A 21,066-nucleotide genomic window follows, 5' to 3' on the forward strand; every position below is an offset into this window, starting at 1 on the left:
ATTATAGGGGCAAGGAATCCAATTACTACACTGTAATTTCAGTGACCCAAGACAAGCAGTTCGCTATTTATGATACGAAATAAGGTACCGATAGGATGTACCTCATTTCTTATCATATATACTGAGCCGCTTGTCTTGAATCACTGAAATTACAGTGAAGTAATTGGATTCCTTGCGCCAATAATATACAAAACTTTTGTTACCAGTGTGTTATTATTTGTTGAGAAAAATGCAAAAATAGTCACAAATTTACCACAGGGGTGTAGTACCCCTTAACAAACTTGATTCTAAGTTATGGAAACTCAGTCGTGTACGCAATGTTTTTGTATTAATTGCATGAATTATTATTTATCTTTATTATTTTGTATTATGTATATTTTGTACACACAAAAGAACACTCTTGAAGATGAATTAAAATGATAATTATGACTACAGAATATTGTCGTATAATTGATTAAGTTTTTATTCAAAGTTTTACTATATAAGGTTGTATTTTTGACCCAGAGCCTTAAGGGAAGGGGTATGAACGTTTTTACAGTATTTATTGTGGGACATTAGAGCACGTCAGACATCGAATTGCATTCTGAATACGAAGAATTGCCTTCTGATATCAAATAATTTTGATTTTTTGAAATTCGCAATGTAATACACATTTTATGGCAAATCATTAAAATTTATATTTTTGATATTTAACAGTACTCGAAGTAAACTTTATAAATCTGATGATTTCTACCTAAAGTGTATGTAGGTGGGATGAAAAGCCGACGATTAATTGAAAATTTTGACCTTTCGTATTGAAGATATGGATTTTTTCCCCAAACACCAAAAAAAATTAGGTCTTTTGGGGAAAAATCCATATCTTCAATATGAAAGGTCAAAATGTTCAATTGATCGTCGGCTTTTGGGCTTTTCCTCCCAGCTACATACACTTTAAGACTATATCATTAAATTTATAAAAATTTACTTCGAGGACTGTTATATCTCCAAAATGTGAAAAATATCAAATTTTAATAATTGGTCATAAAATTTGTATTATATCGTGAATTTCAAACAATGAGATTTATTTGATAGCAGAATGACATTCTTCGTATTCAGGATGCGAGTCGATATGTCTGATGTGCTCTCATGTCCCACAAAAAATGCTGTCGAAACGCTCAAAACGCTCATTCCAGTTCCCTTAAAATGTTATCCCCTTTTGCTATGTCCCAATCCCGGACATATATCCCCGTACCACCATTGTCAAAAAATACCCTGTTCCCAGAGACTATTTTTACGAGCCCACTTTTCTATATCCATGTCCCCAGAATTGTGTTCCCTATAGCTTATTCAGTGACTTGTTCATCCGGAGGATTGTTAAATTCATCAAAATTCAGATTTTGACACCTTTATTAGCGTCATAGATGCGCTAACATAGCATTCTAGTGGTTAAGCCAAAAGCAGTGTCTTAAAGACAAAATAAGACATTTTACGTGATATAAGACAATCTTCACTCTAATAGGCAATTTATAAACAATTTCAATTTTTTACACCTTCGCTGGGAGGCTGATTTATGCCTTTAATCTGCAAAAATGTCCGTGGCCTTTTTAGCTGCACATAGCTGTAGATGTAGTAATTTTGAAAAGATAGCGGTAGGCCTATCTTGACCCTTTCGCCGGAATGGAAAGCTCTCATTCTCATCAATGATCTTCAGTTCTCTTAGAAAATAAATTACTTTTTAGTTTCAACGTTGCAACCTTGCCCGATTTGAATAGTTAGGCTATTATATGAAAGCCGATTATAAATGAGACATTATGATTGATTTATTTAGGTATAGACATAAATACAATTAAACACATACCAGTTTCTTATTATTCATAATCAATCAATAAATCTATTTTTGCCATTAGACCGGCATTAGACAGCAGTCAAAATGCATACCTTCTTTGTTTAAACACATGAAAAATGAACAACATAAAACACAATGTTATGAGAGTCCGCCCTCACATTATTTAATGAATCGATTACCAAAGCATGAGGCCTGCAACTCCTAACAACGGCGAAAGTTGGTAACTAAGGAAAATAAGGCTGGTGGCGCAGTACAATACTATTTATCGATAACTCAGAACTGTCACATTATGAGAAGGGACATTTATGTTGACAGGGGAAACAAATAATAATAGTGGACAAACATTTTAAATTGATATAAATAAATAAGATTTTTACGAGTTACGTAAATATCATTTATTTGATTGATAGATATTAAATGAAGTATTTAATAGCGAAATCAAAATAACATGCGAAATGATTTTTAAGGCAGGAATATGGAATTAAGAGACTGCACTATTTCTAAAGTGTGTAATTGTATGTGCATGTAGTAAAAGTGTCATAACTTATTCACGCATGACACAGAAAAATTACATTTTTGGAAAGGCAAAGAGTCAAGGATTCTAAATACAAGCACATAATTATAGTTTTTGTCACTGACAACAATATTTGGATAAAATCACGAAAAACGCATTTGTACCTTTGTTGTTGTTGTTTTGTGACAGCATTAAAATAAATTACTGGTTCAAAAGTGGGATTTCATTGGCACTCCATCATGAGCATGCACACACAATTTATTTTTAAAGAAATCGTAATTTTATCAAATCTTTGCAATATATGCCTATCTTTAACCTAGGACCACTAAAGTGATGTATACACGTGCGCGTGACCAAAAACTTGTAGGGGTCAGTGTTTTAGTTGGGCGCGTGAAGCGGCAAGGGGCTAAAAAGTTGCAATATGTACGCCCATATGTGAGTGATACCAGGATCTATAACAGACACAAAATTAAACCAAGGTCTAATCTTGAAAATGTACTCAGAAGAGTAAAAAGAAGTAATCATAATTATTGGTGAGACGATACATTTTTTACTCGAAGTTTAGTGACCTTTGGGCTCGTGTGAGACAGTTAAACATGTGAAATGCCCAAGCACGACAGGATCCCGAACCATGAATTAACTTGCTATTACTATAGTGTCATTGCTCCCTTTTGCTCCCTAAAAGTGGTAGTTCATTTGACAAACATATATGCAAATGTGTCTTTTTGTCTTGCAAATTAACATGAAACATGACGCCTCAGTATTTTAATAGCTAAAAGAACTCGTGTAGCAAAATGGACATAAGTTGCAACTCTTCAAGAGACTTTATTCTTTTCGTCGCACGCGACACGCACGAGCCTGAAACAATTAGTTGAAACCGACGCTTTTTAAAGTGGTCAGCAATTGTTGGAGCAATTCAGATTTAAACTGCAGTAAACTATTCTGAACTTGAATATTTGTACACCCCTGTTTGTAAATACGTTCAAACGAGGACCTCGACTTTAGAAGGATCTAACCGAGGACTTACACACCCGTTTTTAATCGACACACCGTGGACCTCACGCAAACACACCAGGCAACTTACTATCCAACTGAGACCCGTCCTATACCCGCTATGGGGGACCTATCTTATATGCTATCTTATATGCATACTTGCATCATTTACGTCATCCTGGGCATAGTTTCAAAACGAGGACGTCCTCGTTTGGAGGTGTGTCCTCGTTTGGAGGTGTGTCCTCGTTTTACGGTGTGTATCCATATGTAGGTCCTCGTTAGACGGCATTTACAAACGCTTGAAAACTTGATGTGGCTACACACAACCCCACACCCCACACACACACCCCACACACCCCCCACCCCCGCGGTACCCCCACCCCACTCTAGAAAAAGTAGAACAACATCAATGATTGTTAATATATGGTAACTGTTACAGTCCTACCGTTCCTATCTTTACATATTTCAGATACAGGACAATATTGTTATAATCTCTGTGCATCACACACACCCCTATTGGTAGTATACAAAATAATTCTTACAGCACACACGCACCCCACCATATACTTACACCCCTACACACCCCACGCACCCCCCGGCACACACCCAATAATGCATGCACCCAACTATCAACTGATGTCTAACCCGTATAGGCCTACACTGTTTGTTAACAATGCACAAAGAATTATACGCTTGTTACATACATTGAACAATCTCCATCAAAGTTAATGCAATTCCAGGAAAGACAACATTACTATAGACTTTGCCCAGTGTTCCATACACCGGGTACAGACATAATGGTTTATCGCAGTGCAAATTCACAGTATAGGGGTCATGCAATTTTCGCGTCGTTGGGCAGATGTTTCAAGTAGACAAATCATCAAATGTTCAGAAGAGTCATGAGAATCTTAATTTTCTGCCATGTTGGCAAACTTGTTCCATTCTGTTTCCATGGCAACGGTTACGCTCTTTAAGTATTTTTTGTAATTTTTTACCCAAAATGTCACATTTTAACTAGCTTCTTTCAAACTAAAGGGGGTAGAAACTTCATATTTGGTGTTCAGAACACATGACTATGTTTTTAAATATTAAAATATCTATGAACAAAATCATCACTTAATTCAATACATTTGATTGATGGGTAAAAATGTCAAAAGTAATTTTACGTGGGAAATTATTTGAAAAAATTACTTATGCGTCGTATATCAATAAAAAATTCAGTCACAATCAAACCTATGGCTTTGAACCCAGTGACCTCTTGAAAGTCATAAGTAGGCATAAAGTGCCTGTCTTTAGTGATTTTGGTAGTTTGAATTAACTTCCCGTGATATTTTAAGCCGAAAACATGAAATGATCTCCCACCAAGTTCAAACTATTGTCACCATTTCCATATTGTATGTTTGTATATAATCACAACCATGACAACGTTAGTGTTTAAACCTAAATGATTCAATGCCTTAAGGTGCTAGGTGGTTCTACAGCCCTTGATAAATAATATTGTGACTATTTTTGCATTTTTCTCAAAAAAATAATAATAGACTGGTAACAAAAGTTATGTATATCATCATAATTATAGGGGCAAGGAATCCAGTTACTACACTGGAATTTCAGTGACTCAAGACAAGCGGTGCATTATTTATGATAAGAAAAGAGGTACCGCTACAATGTACCTCATTTCTTATATAAATGAATCACTTGTCTTGAATCACTGAAATTTCAGTGAAGTAATTGGATTCCTCGCTTCTATAATATACTTAACTTTTGTTACCAGTGTGTAATTATTTTTGAGAAAAATGTAAAATTAGTCACAACATTTATCAGGGGGTATAGTACCACCTTAACGACCACATTCAAAGTTAAACAATGCAAGAGGACATTTCATGAGCCCGATAGTGGTTGTGAACCAATAATCAATACTCATTTTGCAATAGAAGTTCAATTCCGTGACTCTTTCCTTCTATCAATCCGACATTACTTTTGCATTTTGTATTTCAAAAGCGTATTGTAAACAAGACTGTTTCCGCGGGAATGGCCTGTCGTTTCTTCTACGCCGCTTTCGCGGTTCTTCTCCTTCAGTTTATTTTAACAGGTAAGACTTTAGAATATAACTGAGATCGTGTCAATTTTATTTCAATGAAAATTCAAATTAAGAGAGCCTGTTCAAAAGATTACTATTTTGATACATCAAAAAATGAATTGACTTTCCATGTTGTTTAATTCAAATTGATAGGGCCTGTTCAAAGATTACTATTTTGATACATCAAAAAATTAATTGACTTTCCATGTTGTTTTAATTTTGCCATTGATCATGACTTTATATGAAATACGGTAGCTATGAAGAATTTTGCGTCAACTTCTTCTTACAAATATATACCGTATGGATGTTACGACATAGATATAATAACATGCAGAGGATGATTTAAGGAAGCCCCATCATGCACTGTAAAGTGTTATCACTAGAGTTTCAACTGCCACTTTACTTTTCAAATCCCATTGAATTTTGTGCAAAAGATGTTGTTTTAGAATTGTGTGTGTGTGTCATTACTTTTCAGATCTAAAGTGATGTATGCATGAAGGATAATTCACACCTTCTGTACACTCAGAGAAATATTTACAAAACATTATGTAAGTATAGAACCTCATAATAATTAAGTAAAATTTACCTCAGAACTATGTAATATTTCCCGAATTATGTAAAATTTTAATTAATTTGGGTAAAATTAATTAAAATTTTACATAATTTTGGTAATTATTACATAGTTCTGAGGTAAATTTTACTTAATTATTATGAGGTTCTATACTTACATAATGTTTTGTAAATATTTCTCTGAGTGTAGATAACATAAAATGTGAAATCGACCAGCTTTTTGAAGGTGTTTTTATTGTAAATATATCTGTCCAAATTCAAATTTAACCATGCACGTCTATGCAGTGGGCGGGCAGTGGTGTCATGTTCACTCACAGCTGTGCTAACCGCAAGACTTGCTGGGTAGTGCTTAAATCATCCTCTGAATAACATGTTTAATCATCTTTCTTTCTTTTCCCCTACAGTCGATGCGCAACAACAAGCATTCTCCCTCGAACCCGCAGATACCACAGGCGCAGGTGACAGCACGGTCACTCTCATGTGTCAAGTCAGCAACAAAGAAGGTTTCCTCTCCTGGCGTCGTGACGGCACGGTCATTAGCAACGAGACCAGGATTACCAACAGCAATCCAAGATTCTCCATTGTTGGAGACAGAGCTGCAGGAGAATACAATCTTCAGATCATCGCGGCGCAAGAGTCAGATGAAGGGATCTACGAGTGCTTCGTGACGGCCCATGGGTCTAGTAGATACATTGAATCCAGATCTGCTTTTCTTAGTGTTATTAGTAAGTAGGCTATCATTTACAACGATTTGGGAAATGATAAAAGTCTTGAAAATTTACAATAGTAACTTGCAATGAACATGATGAATAGGTTTACTATGAATGGAATCATCAATATATCAATTACAACATAACGTCATACAGCTTTGTATTGACCTTCCAATTATTAACATCTTGTTTGACCTCTCTGACATCTCCAGGTTCAGGAAGCCAACGTCTTATCATTGTGCCATCAGATACAATAATTGCAACAGAAGGAACAACGACGCAAATGAGATGCAAAGTAGCAGATAAAGCTGGTGTCTTATCGTGGTTACAGAATGGTCGAGCAATCAGCTTTGATAGTGCAGTGTCTCTTGCAGATGAAAGGTAAGTTTGGTATTCGTTGGATATCTCAATATGTCAAATGCTTCAATGCTACCACAAATAATAATGGTAAGAGGTTATTGTGGAAGAGAGGCTCTTGTGAAAGCTATGTCAGTGAATGTGTGGCTATATCTGACAAGAGATAGCGTGGAAAATATTTAAGTGTGTACTTTAATTGGCCTAATCCAGTTGAAATCCATACCGGTACATATCCCCGTGGAAGACATGGCCTTAATCTCCCACACAGGGATTGTGAATTTCAAATGGAGTTACCTATTCAGGCAACCCCATTTGAAATTCACACTCCCTGTGTGGGAGATTAAGGCAGTGTCTTCCATATGAGGTTTATGGTTTCAATTGCAAGCTAATTGCAGGATACACTTTCTTATAACTTATGCTTTATTATCACATAAAGAAGATACGTGCATACAAATGTGATTAAATTATCCAAAATCTCTACTTAATTTTCATCACAAACATGACAGATATTCAATTGTAGGCGACAATACAGAAGGGGAATTCTATCTCCAAATTTCCGATCTGGGTGAAAATGACCAAGGCACGTACCATTGCATAGTGAATGCTGAAGGCAATAATGATGCTATTTCTTCCAGTGGAGCCAAGCTCATTATAAGACGTAAGTATTAATGTATTTTTTCTTATGTGTTACAAGGTTTAAAATGGTTCTTTCCAAAACTTGTAGAAATGTTAAGCACAATTTACTGGTCTTACATACTGGTCTCAGCACATATGATTACATTCTTTTTATGCGTCACCAAAAACAAGACCAAAATTAAATAACAATTTGATCAAAGTGTGAAATGATTATATAAAATCATAATGAATGCAAACACGATAAATATCTTTATTTTTCTTCCTCCTACAGCGGCCGAATCCCCAGGAGCCATCTACCCCCACTGCTTCATGACGCCATCAGGAGATCTTCAAGTAGGTGATAACGTCACCCTCTCATGTCTCTCCCGTGGCGGGGAACCCCAGCCAGAACTCTTTTGGTTGAAAGACGGGCATGACTTCATCATAGACCCTGGAAATATTTCCAGGGTCTATGACTTCACCAATAACATGGAACAGTTCTCCTCATACACCAGGATCAACATAGTACTTAACAATGATCTTATTGGGACAGTTTTTGAATGTCATGCTACGCATCCAGCTTACAGCTCAACTAAAGTGTGCACTTTGGATCCATTAATCTTTGAATGTAAGTTTTATTATTGGCCTTTAAGGGGTCGGTCACCCATCTTTGCAAAAGTATTTCTGTGGGACATGAGAGCACATCCGACATATCGAATTGTATTCTGAATACGAAGAATATCCTTCTGATTATTTGAAATTCGCGATATAATTTTATGGCAAAATATTAAAAATTGATATTTTTGATATTTAACAGTCCTCGAAGAAAAATTTATAAATCTAATGATATTTATTTAAAGTGAATGTAGCTAGGAGGAAAAGCCGACGATCATTTTAAAATTTTGACTTTCGTATTAAAGATAATGCATTTTTTTTCCAAAAAGACCGTAATAATTTAGGTCTTTGGGGGATTAGGTCTTTTTGGGAAAGTATATCTTCAATATGAAACGTCAAAATTCTCAAATGATCGTCGGCTTTTCCTCCCAACTGCATACACTTTAAGTCCATATCAGTATATTTTATAAATCTTACTTCGAGGACTGTAAAATAAAATAAAACATCAATTTTTATTGATAGAGAGAGAGAGCGAGGGGGGGGCAAGAAGTGTGGGAGACGAGCAAGGCATAGGGACATACATGTATTATCACAATAATATCATAGGCCTTAACAACCCCCACACAAATTATCTCACCCCTATACCCGGGATTGACCGGCAACATACGTAAATGTGTTAATTGTTGACACATGTCAACCCCCACCCAACCCCCAATCATCACACCCCACACCCCTACCCCAGCAACGTACTTAAAACTTCAACCGCATATCCTGCATCTTTTCACCGCATTGCGCCATGTTATCAGCTGAAAATCGTTTGCAAATTTTTGTCTGTCAAAACATGCATGGTGCAAGTACGCAAGCTCATATTATAATGTACTTCAGATGATTTTTACTTTGTAATCTAAATCTAATCGCTTTTCAAAAGAATATGTTAAAATAAAGCATATTTAGACAATATTTTGCATTGAAATAGTGCAAAAATTATGCACCAAATGGCTTCAATTTGACCTTCATTTGACAAAAATTCCGAGGAGGGAAAACTTGTTCACGAAAGGCTTCATAGACCGTCATTTCACAAGTTTTCGGCTTTTCGAAACTAAAATTTTACACACTAATACTGCCAAAATGGTCCACCAAGTCGCTTCAATTAGGTCTTCATTTTGCAAAAGTTTCTTGCTTCTGAGGGGGGCACATCCACCCTCAGACACCCCCTGCATAGTGGATAAACAAGTGGCCATTTTTGCTTATGCTTTCGACATTTACCAATTTGTGTTAAACACAATTTATAGGTCTACAATTAAAGGGAAAACTTGTTCACGAAAGGCATCATGGACGGTCATTTCACAAATTTTCGGCTTTTTCAGTCTAAAATTTTGCACATTAATAGTGCCAAAATGGTCCACCAAATCACTTCAATTATTTCATTTTTACAAAAGTTTCTTACTTACTTACTTTTTTATCATCACACCCTTGAAAAATTCCTGCGTACTCTACTGTATGAATAATACAAACAAAAGATTTGAGTGGTGCTGCCAAGTGAATATAATATTTTTACCCTTCAACATGTTTAATGATAAAAATAATTAATTTTAAAAGATACAAAGTGCTCTATATCGTTTCGTTTGTAATTTTTTATCATAAGTGTAAGTAACTTTCTTTTCGTTGTTTCAGTGGTCTCAACAATAAATGTGGAATTAGACACAGAAATCCTGAAGATTATAGAGAAGGAGGCTGGTAGTGTCAACTGTTCTGCTACTGGAGACCCTACCATTCTTGGATATACCTGGTACTACAATGGTGTCGAGATCGTTGAATCTGATCCAAGGTAAGCTTATGCATAATAATTATTCATGTCATTAAAGTATTAATAGAGGTTAACTTGCTTTCATTGTTACTTTTAAACATGTTTGTATAGTCTATAAACTTGGTTTAGGAAGTTTATTCATACCATTTGCTATGTTTAATCAACTATTAACCCGTTTATATTTATCGCTCAACAGGTTTGTGATCGACACATGTTCATCCCATCACTCTGTGCTTACCATAACCTTAGCATCTCTTGGTATGGACGACTCCGTCATCTCATGTGAGGCAAGAAACCGTATCGATGCGGCATCTGTGTATACCGTTGTGAGAATAGAAGGTAAGAAATGTTTTCTAAATATTCGCCCTGTTCAATATTTCTGAAGTTCAAAATGTAAATAAATGGTCATATGGAAAGGTCACTTCCTTCAAGTGTTTTTTTCTCTGATCCTTTCTGTTTTTGCACTCTCTTTTCCCTTTCACCATTCTTAGTCCTCTAGCTCTTGTACTTGTCTATCTTATTTCCCCCTCTTTCTCTCCTCTATTTGGCATACGTAAGTATTTGAAGTGAATCTAATTTCATCGTTCCTATAGGTTAAAAGGTATTGCTTCGATCAAGCATTAGCGCCAATCCGGCTTAAAATATGGGGTGGGGGCATCCGGTCAAAATTGTTAAAAGTGGCTGAAAAGAACAAAAAATGGGTCAATTTGCCAAAAGGTGGTCCCCCTGCACCCCCCACCCCGATTGACGCCCATGGCTTCAAGCACATACTAAAATGCCATTTTGGACTGTTTATTTTTGATGACCCAAGGCATGTCAGGGAGCTCAAATATGAAAAAAATGTTTATCCTGAGTATTAGCAATCAGGACAACATCTTAAAAACATTTAATGCAGATTATCCAAAGCTACAGTACGATGCTAACTAAACTGCTAGCTTCAGTTTTTAACCGTTTCCGACGTACCAAATCTGTATTTACGTTAACCAACATATTTTTAAACAACCAAAAATCACATTTTCATCAAGTAACTTTTATTTTGTAGCTTATATATAAGATTATAAGCATGGGTAATGATGATGATGGAGGTAGAACTTTTTGATTGACACTCGTATGTGTTCCTTTTATGTGCTAGCAGATGATAACATAACCACCTATATACTGCTCGCTATCTTGGGACAGCTCGTTTTCTTAATGTTAAGTGTGAACATCGTACAATGTATTCGAAGAAGCAGAACAGGTTAAATAAAAGTAAGTTGAATAATTAACCACTAATTAACCTTAATTAGTTAATTAGTTAGTTACGAGTACTAAGAATTGTATTACTGAGTATTGAGAATTGATGCAGATCTTTACAGACGTTTCCATAATGATAATATAAAAAGTATGCAGAATGGATCACATTACCAGGCTTGGATTTAATGTCATATTTTAATTGACTATTGGCTTAAGGGGGTACACCCTACCCCTGGCCAATTTTGTGCCTATTTTTGCATTTTTCTCAAAAATTATAGCGCATTGGTGACAAGTAAGATATGTATATTATAGGGGCAAGGGCTACAACTACTGCACTGAATATTCAGCAACTCAAGCCAAGTAGTTATTGATTTATTGATCAAATAGGCGTATTGGTTTTCCCTCATTTTTGATTGTAACTCCACAACTGTTGTCTGTGCTGAAATAAAATTCCCAGTGCAGTAGTTGTAGTCATTACCCCTATAATATACATATCTTACTTGTCACCAATGCGCTATAATTTTTGAGAAAATGCAAAAATAGGCACAAATTGGGCAGGGGTGTAGTACCTCCTTAAATCCTAAGTAAATATGAATGTTTTTTTGGTACAAAACAATAGCAAAATCAAGAAAAAATATCACGCGATGTTACTCTTGGCAACATTCCCATCTGCAATTGTAAATGACATCCAGCCTAATTTATGTGTTTATCCCATTTTCTTCTACAGTTAAACCACACGATGATTCCGAATCTGTTTCCAGCGTTAGCAAGCTTGTACCACAAAACTTCTTTACCGCGTTCAGTTTTTGTTTTCTCAACTAATGGAATACGCACAAAATTGACCAAACGCCGCGGCTCGATCGCTGTATTCGTTGTAGATGTGGCGTAATAATCAGATTAACTACCATAGTAATAGATGAATACAATTTTTGACTAAATCGCCCTGCACTACAACGTTCACGCGGTACCTATCCATTGATGAACCACATCATGCTGATCACTCGCACCTGTAATATCTATATATAATACTATAGAACTACCAGCTAGTCCGACCATGTTTTCATATCAGGACAAAATTAGGATGTATGCTATTATGTAACATGAAAGTACTGAACTTTTTTGTCGTGGCTTCACGTGGATTTTAAAATAATCGAAGAAATAACGCATTATTCTGATTTGCTTTTTGAGATAAGAGCTAATATTTGTGCAGCTTTGGCTGAAAACCGTTTGAGTGCTGGAATTGCTTGTAAATTGCCACTTTTACCGAAGTTTGTTGTGATTTTTCTTTTCCATGAAAGTTGTATCAGAAAATGGTGAAAATATTACATTTTGGGCTAGTTAAATTTAATAATGTAATTCAGGCTATATTGTAGCTTCGACTTTAAAGTAAAGATATACATGTATGATGGTTGATGGGACATGTCATATTTTTGAGCGGATCTCTAGGCAGATCATCACAACAAATTCACATAAAAATATCCACTTGTTGTGAGAGTCCGCCCTCAACATGTTTAATGGATCGATTGCTATTAGCATGGGTCTCCTACACATCATACACATGTATAACGGCGAAAGTTGATAACCACGGAAAATACGGCACGTATAGACAATGACAATTATCTATAAGTGTCTCGGTATCAGAGAAGGGAAATTAACGTTGACAGGGGGTAACAACTTATAATAAAGAATAACGAACAAACAATTCAATTTAAATTTATATAAAAAAAAGATTTTGCACGATTAGCGTATACGCTTCAGGTGGATTTCCGATAGAAAGATGGAATAGAAGTGCATGGGTAGTCAAATATTGATCTCATTCATTTGATTAGTAGTCTATGGGCAATTCCATTAAAAATCCACACTACCCCTGCACAGATTTGCGAAAGTATGACTTTTAAATGGAATGAACACATTGGGCAGCTCCATTTTAATTTCATACACCCTCTGAGAGAGATTCAACCTGAATCTTCCATAGTGGGAAGGTGAAATTCAAATGGAGCTGCAAATAATGTGTTTATTCCATTTGAAATTCATACTCCCTCTGTGAAAGATATTTGCTAAATCTTCCACTAGGGGTAGTGTGGGTTTTAAATGGAATAGCCCAATGATATATTAGCGAAATCAAAATAACATGCCCAAGAATTTGTAAATAATAATTTGTTTTTACTTTTAAGGGCTCGGATAGCGACGTCTTCACGTATTTTTTACAAATGTTAAGGAGAGTTTGATATTTTTAACATTTAACAGTCCTCGAAGTAAACTTTAAAAATCTAATGACATGTACTTTATTTATATGAGAAGTTGTGAATTTGAGTTTTGAAATTTCTTAGTGAGCGCTGATATTTTAGTGCACACAATAAAACAAGTTAAGTTCAAGATTTTCAAATGCCTCATATAATATCATTGACGATATTTAAAAAAAAGAAAGAAAATGTTTCAAATTAAAATCTACTCTTTTGATATTGAAGAGTATGCTTGACGTTAAACATGATTAAGGGGTATTGACTTGTCTTAGAATTAGTTGTCAAATTTATCGCTCTATACAAACGCTCTCGTCACTGTCAGCTACGCTCAATTTACTCTGTCAAAGACGAGCCACGATCCGAAACTATTGACTCCGACCGCAAGCTGCATAAACTACCAAATTAGGAGACCATTAATAATTTATATTTTTGTGTAAAAAAGGTAAAGCTAGTTCTTCAACTGTTGGCTTCTTGTTTACCTCGTCAATTGTCGTCATATCATACCCAATTAAATTCCCATTCATCTTTTGCTGACCGAGGTTGCTTAATTAAGCATATTTGAAGAGTGTGAGTTTTTAATTGTTGGCGATACGCAGGGCGCGCGACTGCGGCGTGCAACAGGCATGTCTTTGTTCAATACCGCATGTCGTTACTTTTTCAGGGAAAAATAGGGGGAGAGTCAGGCCTCTTCCACAATGAGACAAAAATAAAGCACACATCAAATTTAAAAACGAAATATGATTTATTTACAATCATTCTTGAAAATACATTCAGAAGAACACGAATAAACAGAAGATTGTATTGGTTGTTCTGAAGACATTTTGCGGATTTTTCCCATTTTTGTTGCTAAATATTATATACTTTGGGCAATTTTTAAGGAGCAATTAACACACATCGCGTGCACGTCATGTGGCACCAGAACATTACAGAAGGCTTATACAGTGGCGTAGCTGCCGGTGGGGGGGGGGGGGCATGCCAGGGCGCTAAAATTGAACGTTATTATATCAAAATGAAGTTGTTATCCCTTGTATTCCTTGAAATTTCATTAATTAAGTTAAAACAATCTAAATTTGGTGCAATGGTAAGAAATAAAGCTATATCTTTTAACGGAAAGTAAGAAAAAAAACCCAGAATATTTTTGTGAGGCGATAAGTTTTTTACTCGAACTTTTGTGACCTTTGGGCGCGTGCGAGACAGTTAAATGCCCGAGCACGACAGGATCACAAATCACCCATGAATTACCTTGTTATTACAGCTAGTATCATTCACCTTTGTTCCTCCTTAATGGTGGTTCATTTGACAAACATGCATGCAAATGTGTCTTTTTGTTTTGCAAATTAACATGAAACATGACGCCTCATTGTGTTTTAATAGCTAAAAGAACTCGTGTAGGTAAATGGGCATAATTTGCAACTCTTCAGGAGACTTTGTAATTTTGGTTTTATTATTTCCGCCGCACACGAGGGACCACGCGACACGCACGAGCCTGCAACAATTAGTTGAAACCGACACCTTTTTTTTTTAATTGGTCGGCAATTGTTGGAGGAATTCAGAATTAAACTGCAGTAAATTATTCTGAATTTATATATCTGTATTATAGGCCTACTTGGTACCCGATGTGGCTACACACATACACCCCTCACATAAACCCACACACCCCTGTTTGTAAATACCTTCAAACGAGGACCTCGACTTTAGGAGGATCTAACCGAGGACACCCCCACACACCCTACATCCGACATCCCCACCCATAGAACAGCATCCACTGTTGTTAATTTCTGGCACATTTCTACACCGTTCCTTTGCAAGCATATATATTTCAGATGCAGGACAATATTATAACCTAATGTCCTCATCAGTGCCCCCCCACCCCATCTCACGGCACGCACCCCAACTTGTACACCCCACACACACCCCACACACCCACCCCACACCCCCATACCCACAAACACACCCCCACAGTTTGCACAAAGAATATTGACAAATCTTCGTCAAAGTTAATGCAAAAACAGGAAAGATAACATTGCTATTGACTTTGCCCAGTGTACCATACACCAGGTACTGACATAATGGTTTATCGCAATGTACCCTATAAACATTTGGGAGATAAAGTAGAACGAACGCATCTGTGTGGTATATAACATCATCCGAATGTGCAACTTTCTGGCAACAATAATATACCTTTCCTGATTATATTTATCCAAACAAATATATTAGCCACACACCACGTAAATAATATAATAATTTTTACACATCATTCTGTTCGATGTAACAAATTAGTCACACTTCGACTTCGACACACTTTTGCAAACTAAAGATTTCAGCTTCAGATTTGTCCAGCCAATCAACTGAATAAAATAAACACTCTTGCAAACTAAAGATTTGACTGCAGTTTTGTTTTCTGTAAAACACCTTTCGAATACCATCTGCTCTTGCACAGCGGCGAGTCAAAAACTTTGACAATAAAATGTATTACAGTAAAATAACCAGGTGAAACTGTATTCGATCAAAGGTAGATACAATCTTTGTTAGTTGGTGATGAACCTTATAAATGGTTCCTACAAAATGTACTGACAAAGATATAGACGTGATAGTTGCACAATCTCACACATTTCTTTTTGTCAAATTAATTGTTGTCTTTTTTTAGATACGAGTGACTGATGATGTTTCTTTTGGCAAACACACATACTGGGTTTGAAATGGACCGTGTTATTTGTCGAAGTTGAGCTGCGTTTATTTGTTTAATGCCTGACGTACATCTATAAGTTCAGCAACATTACATTGTTTTTATAACCATCCATATAAGCAATTATTTAAGTATAAGACAACTTGGAGAAGTCTCAAGAAATTGAGATATGTTGAGATATGTGAATTTATCTTTTTAAAGACTCGTTCAACCTACGTTCTTTTTTCATGCATGACACATTTTACTCAGTGGAATATCTTTTCCAGAAATGCTATCTCTTCACAAAAAATTTCACTCTCAAAATGCGTTGTTTCGTAAAATCATACACTCTAAAATTTCAAGGATTTAAAATAAATCCCTAGGAATTGTGATTACCAATCAAGTATTCGATTTAAAATTAAATTTTACATATTTAAAATTAGATCTTAAAGATTTAAAATTCAAATCTGTAAGATTAATTTTAAATCTAAAATTGATTGGTCCCTAATTACAACCTTAAGAATTTATTTTTAAATCTTTGTAATATTTAGAGTGTACGCGGTACTTACTGCATTGTATTACTAGTATTTCGTCATGTATAATATACGTTCACTTTGAATATTTCTGAGCAGAATAAAACTTGTCACCCTATAGGCCGAAATGAAGTAATTATACAGCATTGAACGGGCTAACGAAATCTGGGAACGAAATGCGATACCGTGAGTTATCTCGGTGACAAAATGCACCCTATAATTTTGGTTTCGGGTTATGCACGCGTGTGCTTGCGCGAAATAGACACACGTCAATAATAAATTACATAAGGATGTATGGGCCCTTAGGTGTTTGTTTGAAAAATGCAATGTAAACAAACCAGAGACAGGCAATTTCCTTGTCCAAAGACAATATCACTTATATTTTGTGACAACGCCAAAAAGATCGACGTAGATTTAACTTGTTATGTAGGAAATATATAGTATAAGTTTAGATAAAAAGAACATTTTTATAAAAGATGGTACAATAAATGTCCTTCGATGTTATTTGACTCATTTTTTTCTATCTATATCTGTGTAGTTTGTTTTATATCACTCTATAGCATGTATAGTAAAGGTCACAAAACGCTTTCACAAAAAAGGTTTCAGAAAACGTTATTCAAAATGTTATTTGAAAGTTGGCAAAACATTTTTTACGATTAAATGTTTGGTAGAAAAATATAATATTTATAACAACATTGTTGTTTGATCAAAGTTATTTTAAAATGTTTTTCTAATCTTTCCTAAACTCAATATTTTATATCAGTAAAACGTTATAAAACTTTTTGGGGAAATTTTTCATCATGTTTTACTCACGTTTGTGTAGGAACTCCATGTATTCAGATTAAAATCTCTGCTTGTATTTGAATGGAATTTCGTTCCTTATATATAGAGGTTTTCTTCTTAATTCTGGGCTTGATTTCTTGGTTACCTGTGTTTGGGGTTGGTTTCCAACTTGTTGTTTGACTCCCCGTGTCTATAGTCTACAATATTTTCAAGTTTTCGTGTTTTCATCAATCATTCAGCACGTCCCACTTCAACCTGAAGATGTGACTTGTAAACGACCATAGCTTTTGATCACAGGGTTTGTCACATAAAACAGAATGCAAATGCATGGGTGTTGAAAAATAGCTCATTTACTACTGCATTGTGGGATACCATAAAATCGACCTGATGGCAACGACCAGTCATGGATCAGTATGATCTACGAGGCATGTCGTTCACACATGAACGAACGCAAAGCCAAGTTCATTTTAACACTGTTCGAAGTTAAGGAGAGCGCCCGCATATCGCCGTTCCTGAATAACGTTCATATATCGCCAAATGCTCATATGGCACTGAAGGTTCGGACTAAGCAGTTCGTGATAACATTGCTCTCTGTACATAGCAATGTATATTATCTTTACTGAACTTGGATTATTCATAAATGCGTATAGCTAGCCTTTACTAATGGATTAAAAACAAAGTCATATATTTCTAACTTGGAGTAAGTTCATTTTGCATTCAATTAAAATTGGATGGAATGCATGGATGGAAATGTACGCAACTAGTGATCTATACAACACATTGGATGATACGCAGGTTTATATTATTGGAGAATGATTCTTCGCTTGCGGGAATATTATCTCACTTCATCGCGAAATAGCTGTTAAACCTCTTGGATGAAAACGATACGAAACCTGTATTTTGTATCGCATCAATTTGGCATCTTAAAAGCCTTATCTAAATGGAGTATGTCACTTCATTAAGTTAACACAAGGCTTTCATAGGATCGCTGTAAGGTCTAGTATGAGACTGAAGTTTATGGTCAGTGGATTTAAGATTTGACATTTTACATCTGGAACAGTACTGGAAATGTTTGTACTTATGTGAATACATTTGTGATGATAAAGAATGATTTGCTGATACAAAATGCTAATTCGGCAATTTGCGAAACAACCTTAATTACATTTTAATCGTCTGAACAGAATCTGCACTACATTCCCGGAATATTTCAAAAAGGCTGTTTTAAGACCAAGACTACTTATGTTTGTACTCGTCGTTGCATCTGTTGATGCTGAAGAAGCAAATTTTTCCGATAAAAATGTCAACTTGTGAAATATTTTGAAAACTTTTATAAAAATTTGAACCTAGAGTTGTCGTCTGCAGCTTATCGACACCCTTAGAGTTAAGAGGGTATAAAGCGTTTTACCCTTCTTATCTAAGAAGGTCAGACTGTCGTGTGCCTAAAGGGAAGCTAATTTAACTCCTTCAAGACGCAGATGATAGGGTCATAATGGAGGTGCTCTTACCAGAGAAACAACTAATATTACTGGCACTTTACCTGCAAGGTAAGCACGTCTAACTGTTTATTAAAGAGAACTTGATGTCTCAAAATCCTCAGGAGTAGAAGTTGTATAACAATAATTGTGCATTCCAAGGAGGAGTATTTTTTTACCAATGGGGTGACACCACAATTTTTCTGGGGAAAGAGGAGGGGGCGAAATCTGTAAATGTGCCTATAATTTGCCACTTTTTGGCCAAAAGTGGAAATTTCCTTATAAGCAAAATTTAACGATAAAAATGTCAAATTCTGCAATTGTATGAAAATTTTATAAAAATTTGAACCCTGAGGTGTCGTCTGCAAAATATCGACACCCTTAGAGTTAAGAGGGTATAAAGCGTTTTACCCTTCTTATCTAAGAAGGTCTAACTGTTTATTAAAGAGAACTTGATGTCTCATAAACCCTCAGGTATAGAAAGATGTATAGTATATGGAAATTCCCGAGAGGAGGAAAGTCAAATTTAAGAGGGGAAGAAGGCTATGTTTTAAAGTTGGATTCTTACAGGTATCGGTACCAGAATGTTTGCTTTATGGGGGAGAGGAGGACAAGGGGGAAGTGAATGGGGTGGGGGGGCCGGGCGCAAAAACCCAAAAAAATTAAAAATGTGAAATTTCCCAATTTCTTATATTGACTGGATGGGAGCCCAAGATTGAAGGATGTCCATGCCTCTTGGTAGCTTCACTGGAATATTTAATGAATATACGTAAGAAGGAATACACTTTGTAGGAGCAGGGATAGGTATTTGCTCAAATACCTAGGATAGGAGCATGTTGTTTGCCAATTTGATATCCTTAAATAAAAGGAGTCTACTGATCTGTTCCCTTGAGGGAAGGGGCATTTAAGGGGGAGTGAGTTTATAAGAGGAGGGAGGTTGCTATCACCAGTGAACGTGAGAGATGGTGCGATGTTGGCTATTCCACTTGAAATACATACACCCCCTGTGGAAGACATGACCTTAATCTCCCACACAGTGGGTGTAGATTTTAAATGTAATCACCCATTCAGGTAACCCCATTTGATATTCACACTCCCTGTGTGGAAGATAAAAGGCATGTCTTCCATAGGGGTGTATGGATTTCAACTGGAATAGTCCATTGGTGGCCAACTCCTGCATGATTAGCACGTCTCCACATACCTTTACAGGAAATAATAACTAGTTTTTACTTTCAATTACAATAATATTCAGTGTCGTCATTCCTGTTCCCTGGGCGGTATAAGGGGGAGGAATAAGGGGCTGCGAATTATTCTCAACGTGGAGAGGGGTTCCAACACTGGTATAAAAATAATTGCTGGCTCTGTATATTCCCTAAAGGCGTAATTTGGCTGTGCATTTTGTCATGCATATTCGTATTATAATACGTCATACATATTGTTTAAACGTCGTCTTGAAATAATAGATTCTTGGGTTTTTGATACTATTTGTTAGACACCGTGATTTTAACAGTGTAATGGTTACAAGTCCTGAAAGAGTTTAAATTGAACATGCTGAAAGGAAGGGGGAGCATTAATGCCCTATAATGGAAATACTTGGGTTTATATATTGCCATCTCCACTTCAGACAATCTATTACATTTTTAGCCTCCAAGGCAACCCAAATATTTCTGAACAATTTCTAGACATGATACAGAGCTAGAGGTTTATGTGTGCATTATACAGAAATCAGTGTTCCATGTTCCAACAAATGATGCAGCTTTCACATATACATGCCATGTATTTATACGTGGAGAAAATTATTTACTGATCCTATGTAAAAGACATAACGCCCCTTTAAGGGATCTGGAATGAGCGTTTTGAGCGTTTCGACAGCATTTTTGTGGGACATGAGAGCACATCAGACCTATCGAATTGCATTCTGAATACGAAGAATGTCTTTCTGATATCAAATAATTTTCATTTTATGAAATTCACGATATAATACAAATTTTATGACAAATTATTAAAATTTTATATTTTTCACATTTTTGGAGTAAATTTTATAAATTTAATGA

General features: G+C 35.8%; 2 protein-coding genes across 2 annotated transcripts in view; both read left to right on the forward strand.

The window, feature by feature from the left end:
• Positions 1-5,360: 5,360 nt before the first annotated feature.
• LOC140169361 (nephrin-like) lies at positions 5,361-11,325 on the forward strand. The gene is made up of 8 exons (XM_072192618.1): positions 5,361-5,421; positions 6,384-6,704; positions 6,902-7,070; positions 7,553-7,704; positions 7,954-8,289; positions 9,951-10,104; positions 10,280-10,422; positions 11,219-11,325. The coding sequence occupies exons 1-8, from the start codon at positions 5,361-5,363 to the stop codon at positions 11,323-11,325; spliced, it is 1,443 nt and encodes a 480-aa protein (XP_072048719.1).
• A 7,704-nt stretch (positions 11,326-19,029) lies between these two features.
• Positions 19,030-21,066, forward strand: part of LOC140169362 (cell adhesion molecule DSCAM-like) — a 186,231-nt gene continuing 184,194 nt past the window's right edge. The window contains 1 exon segment of the mRNA XM_072192619.1: positions 19,030-19,084. Coding sequence (XP_072048720.1) covers positions 19,030-19,084 — 55 coding nt within the window.

Source organism: Amphiura filiformis, chromosome 14 (genome assembly GCF_039555335.1).
Source record: "Amphiura filiformis chromosome 14, Afil_fr2py, whole genome shotgun sequence".
Lineage (NCBI taxonomy): Eukaryota > Metazoa > Echinodermata > Ophiuroidea > Amphilepidida > Amphiuridae > Amphiura > Amphiura filiformis.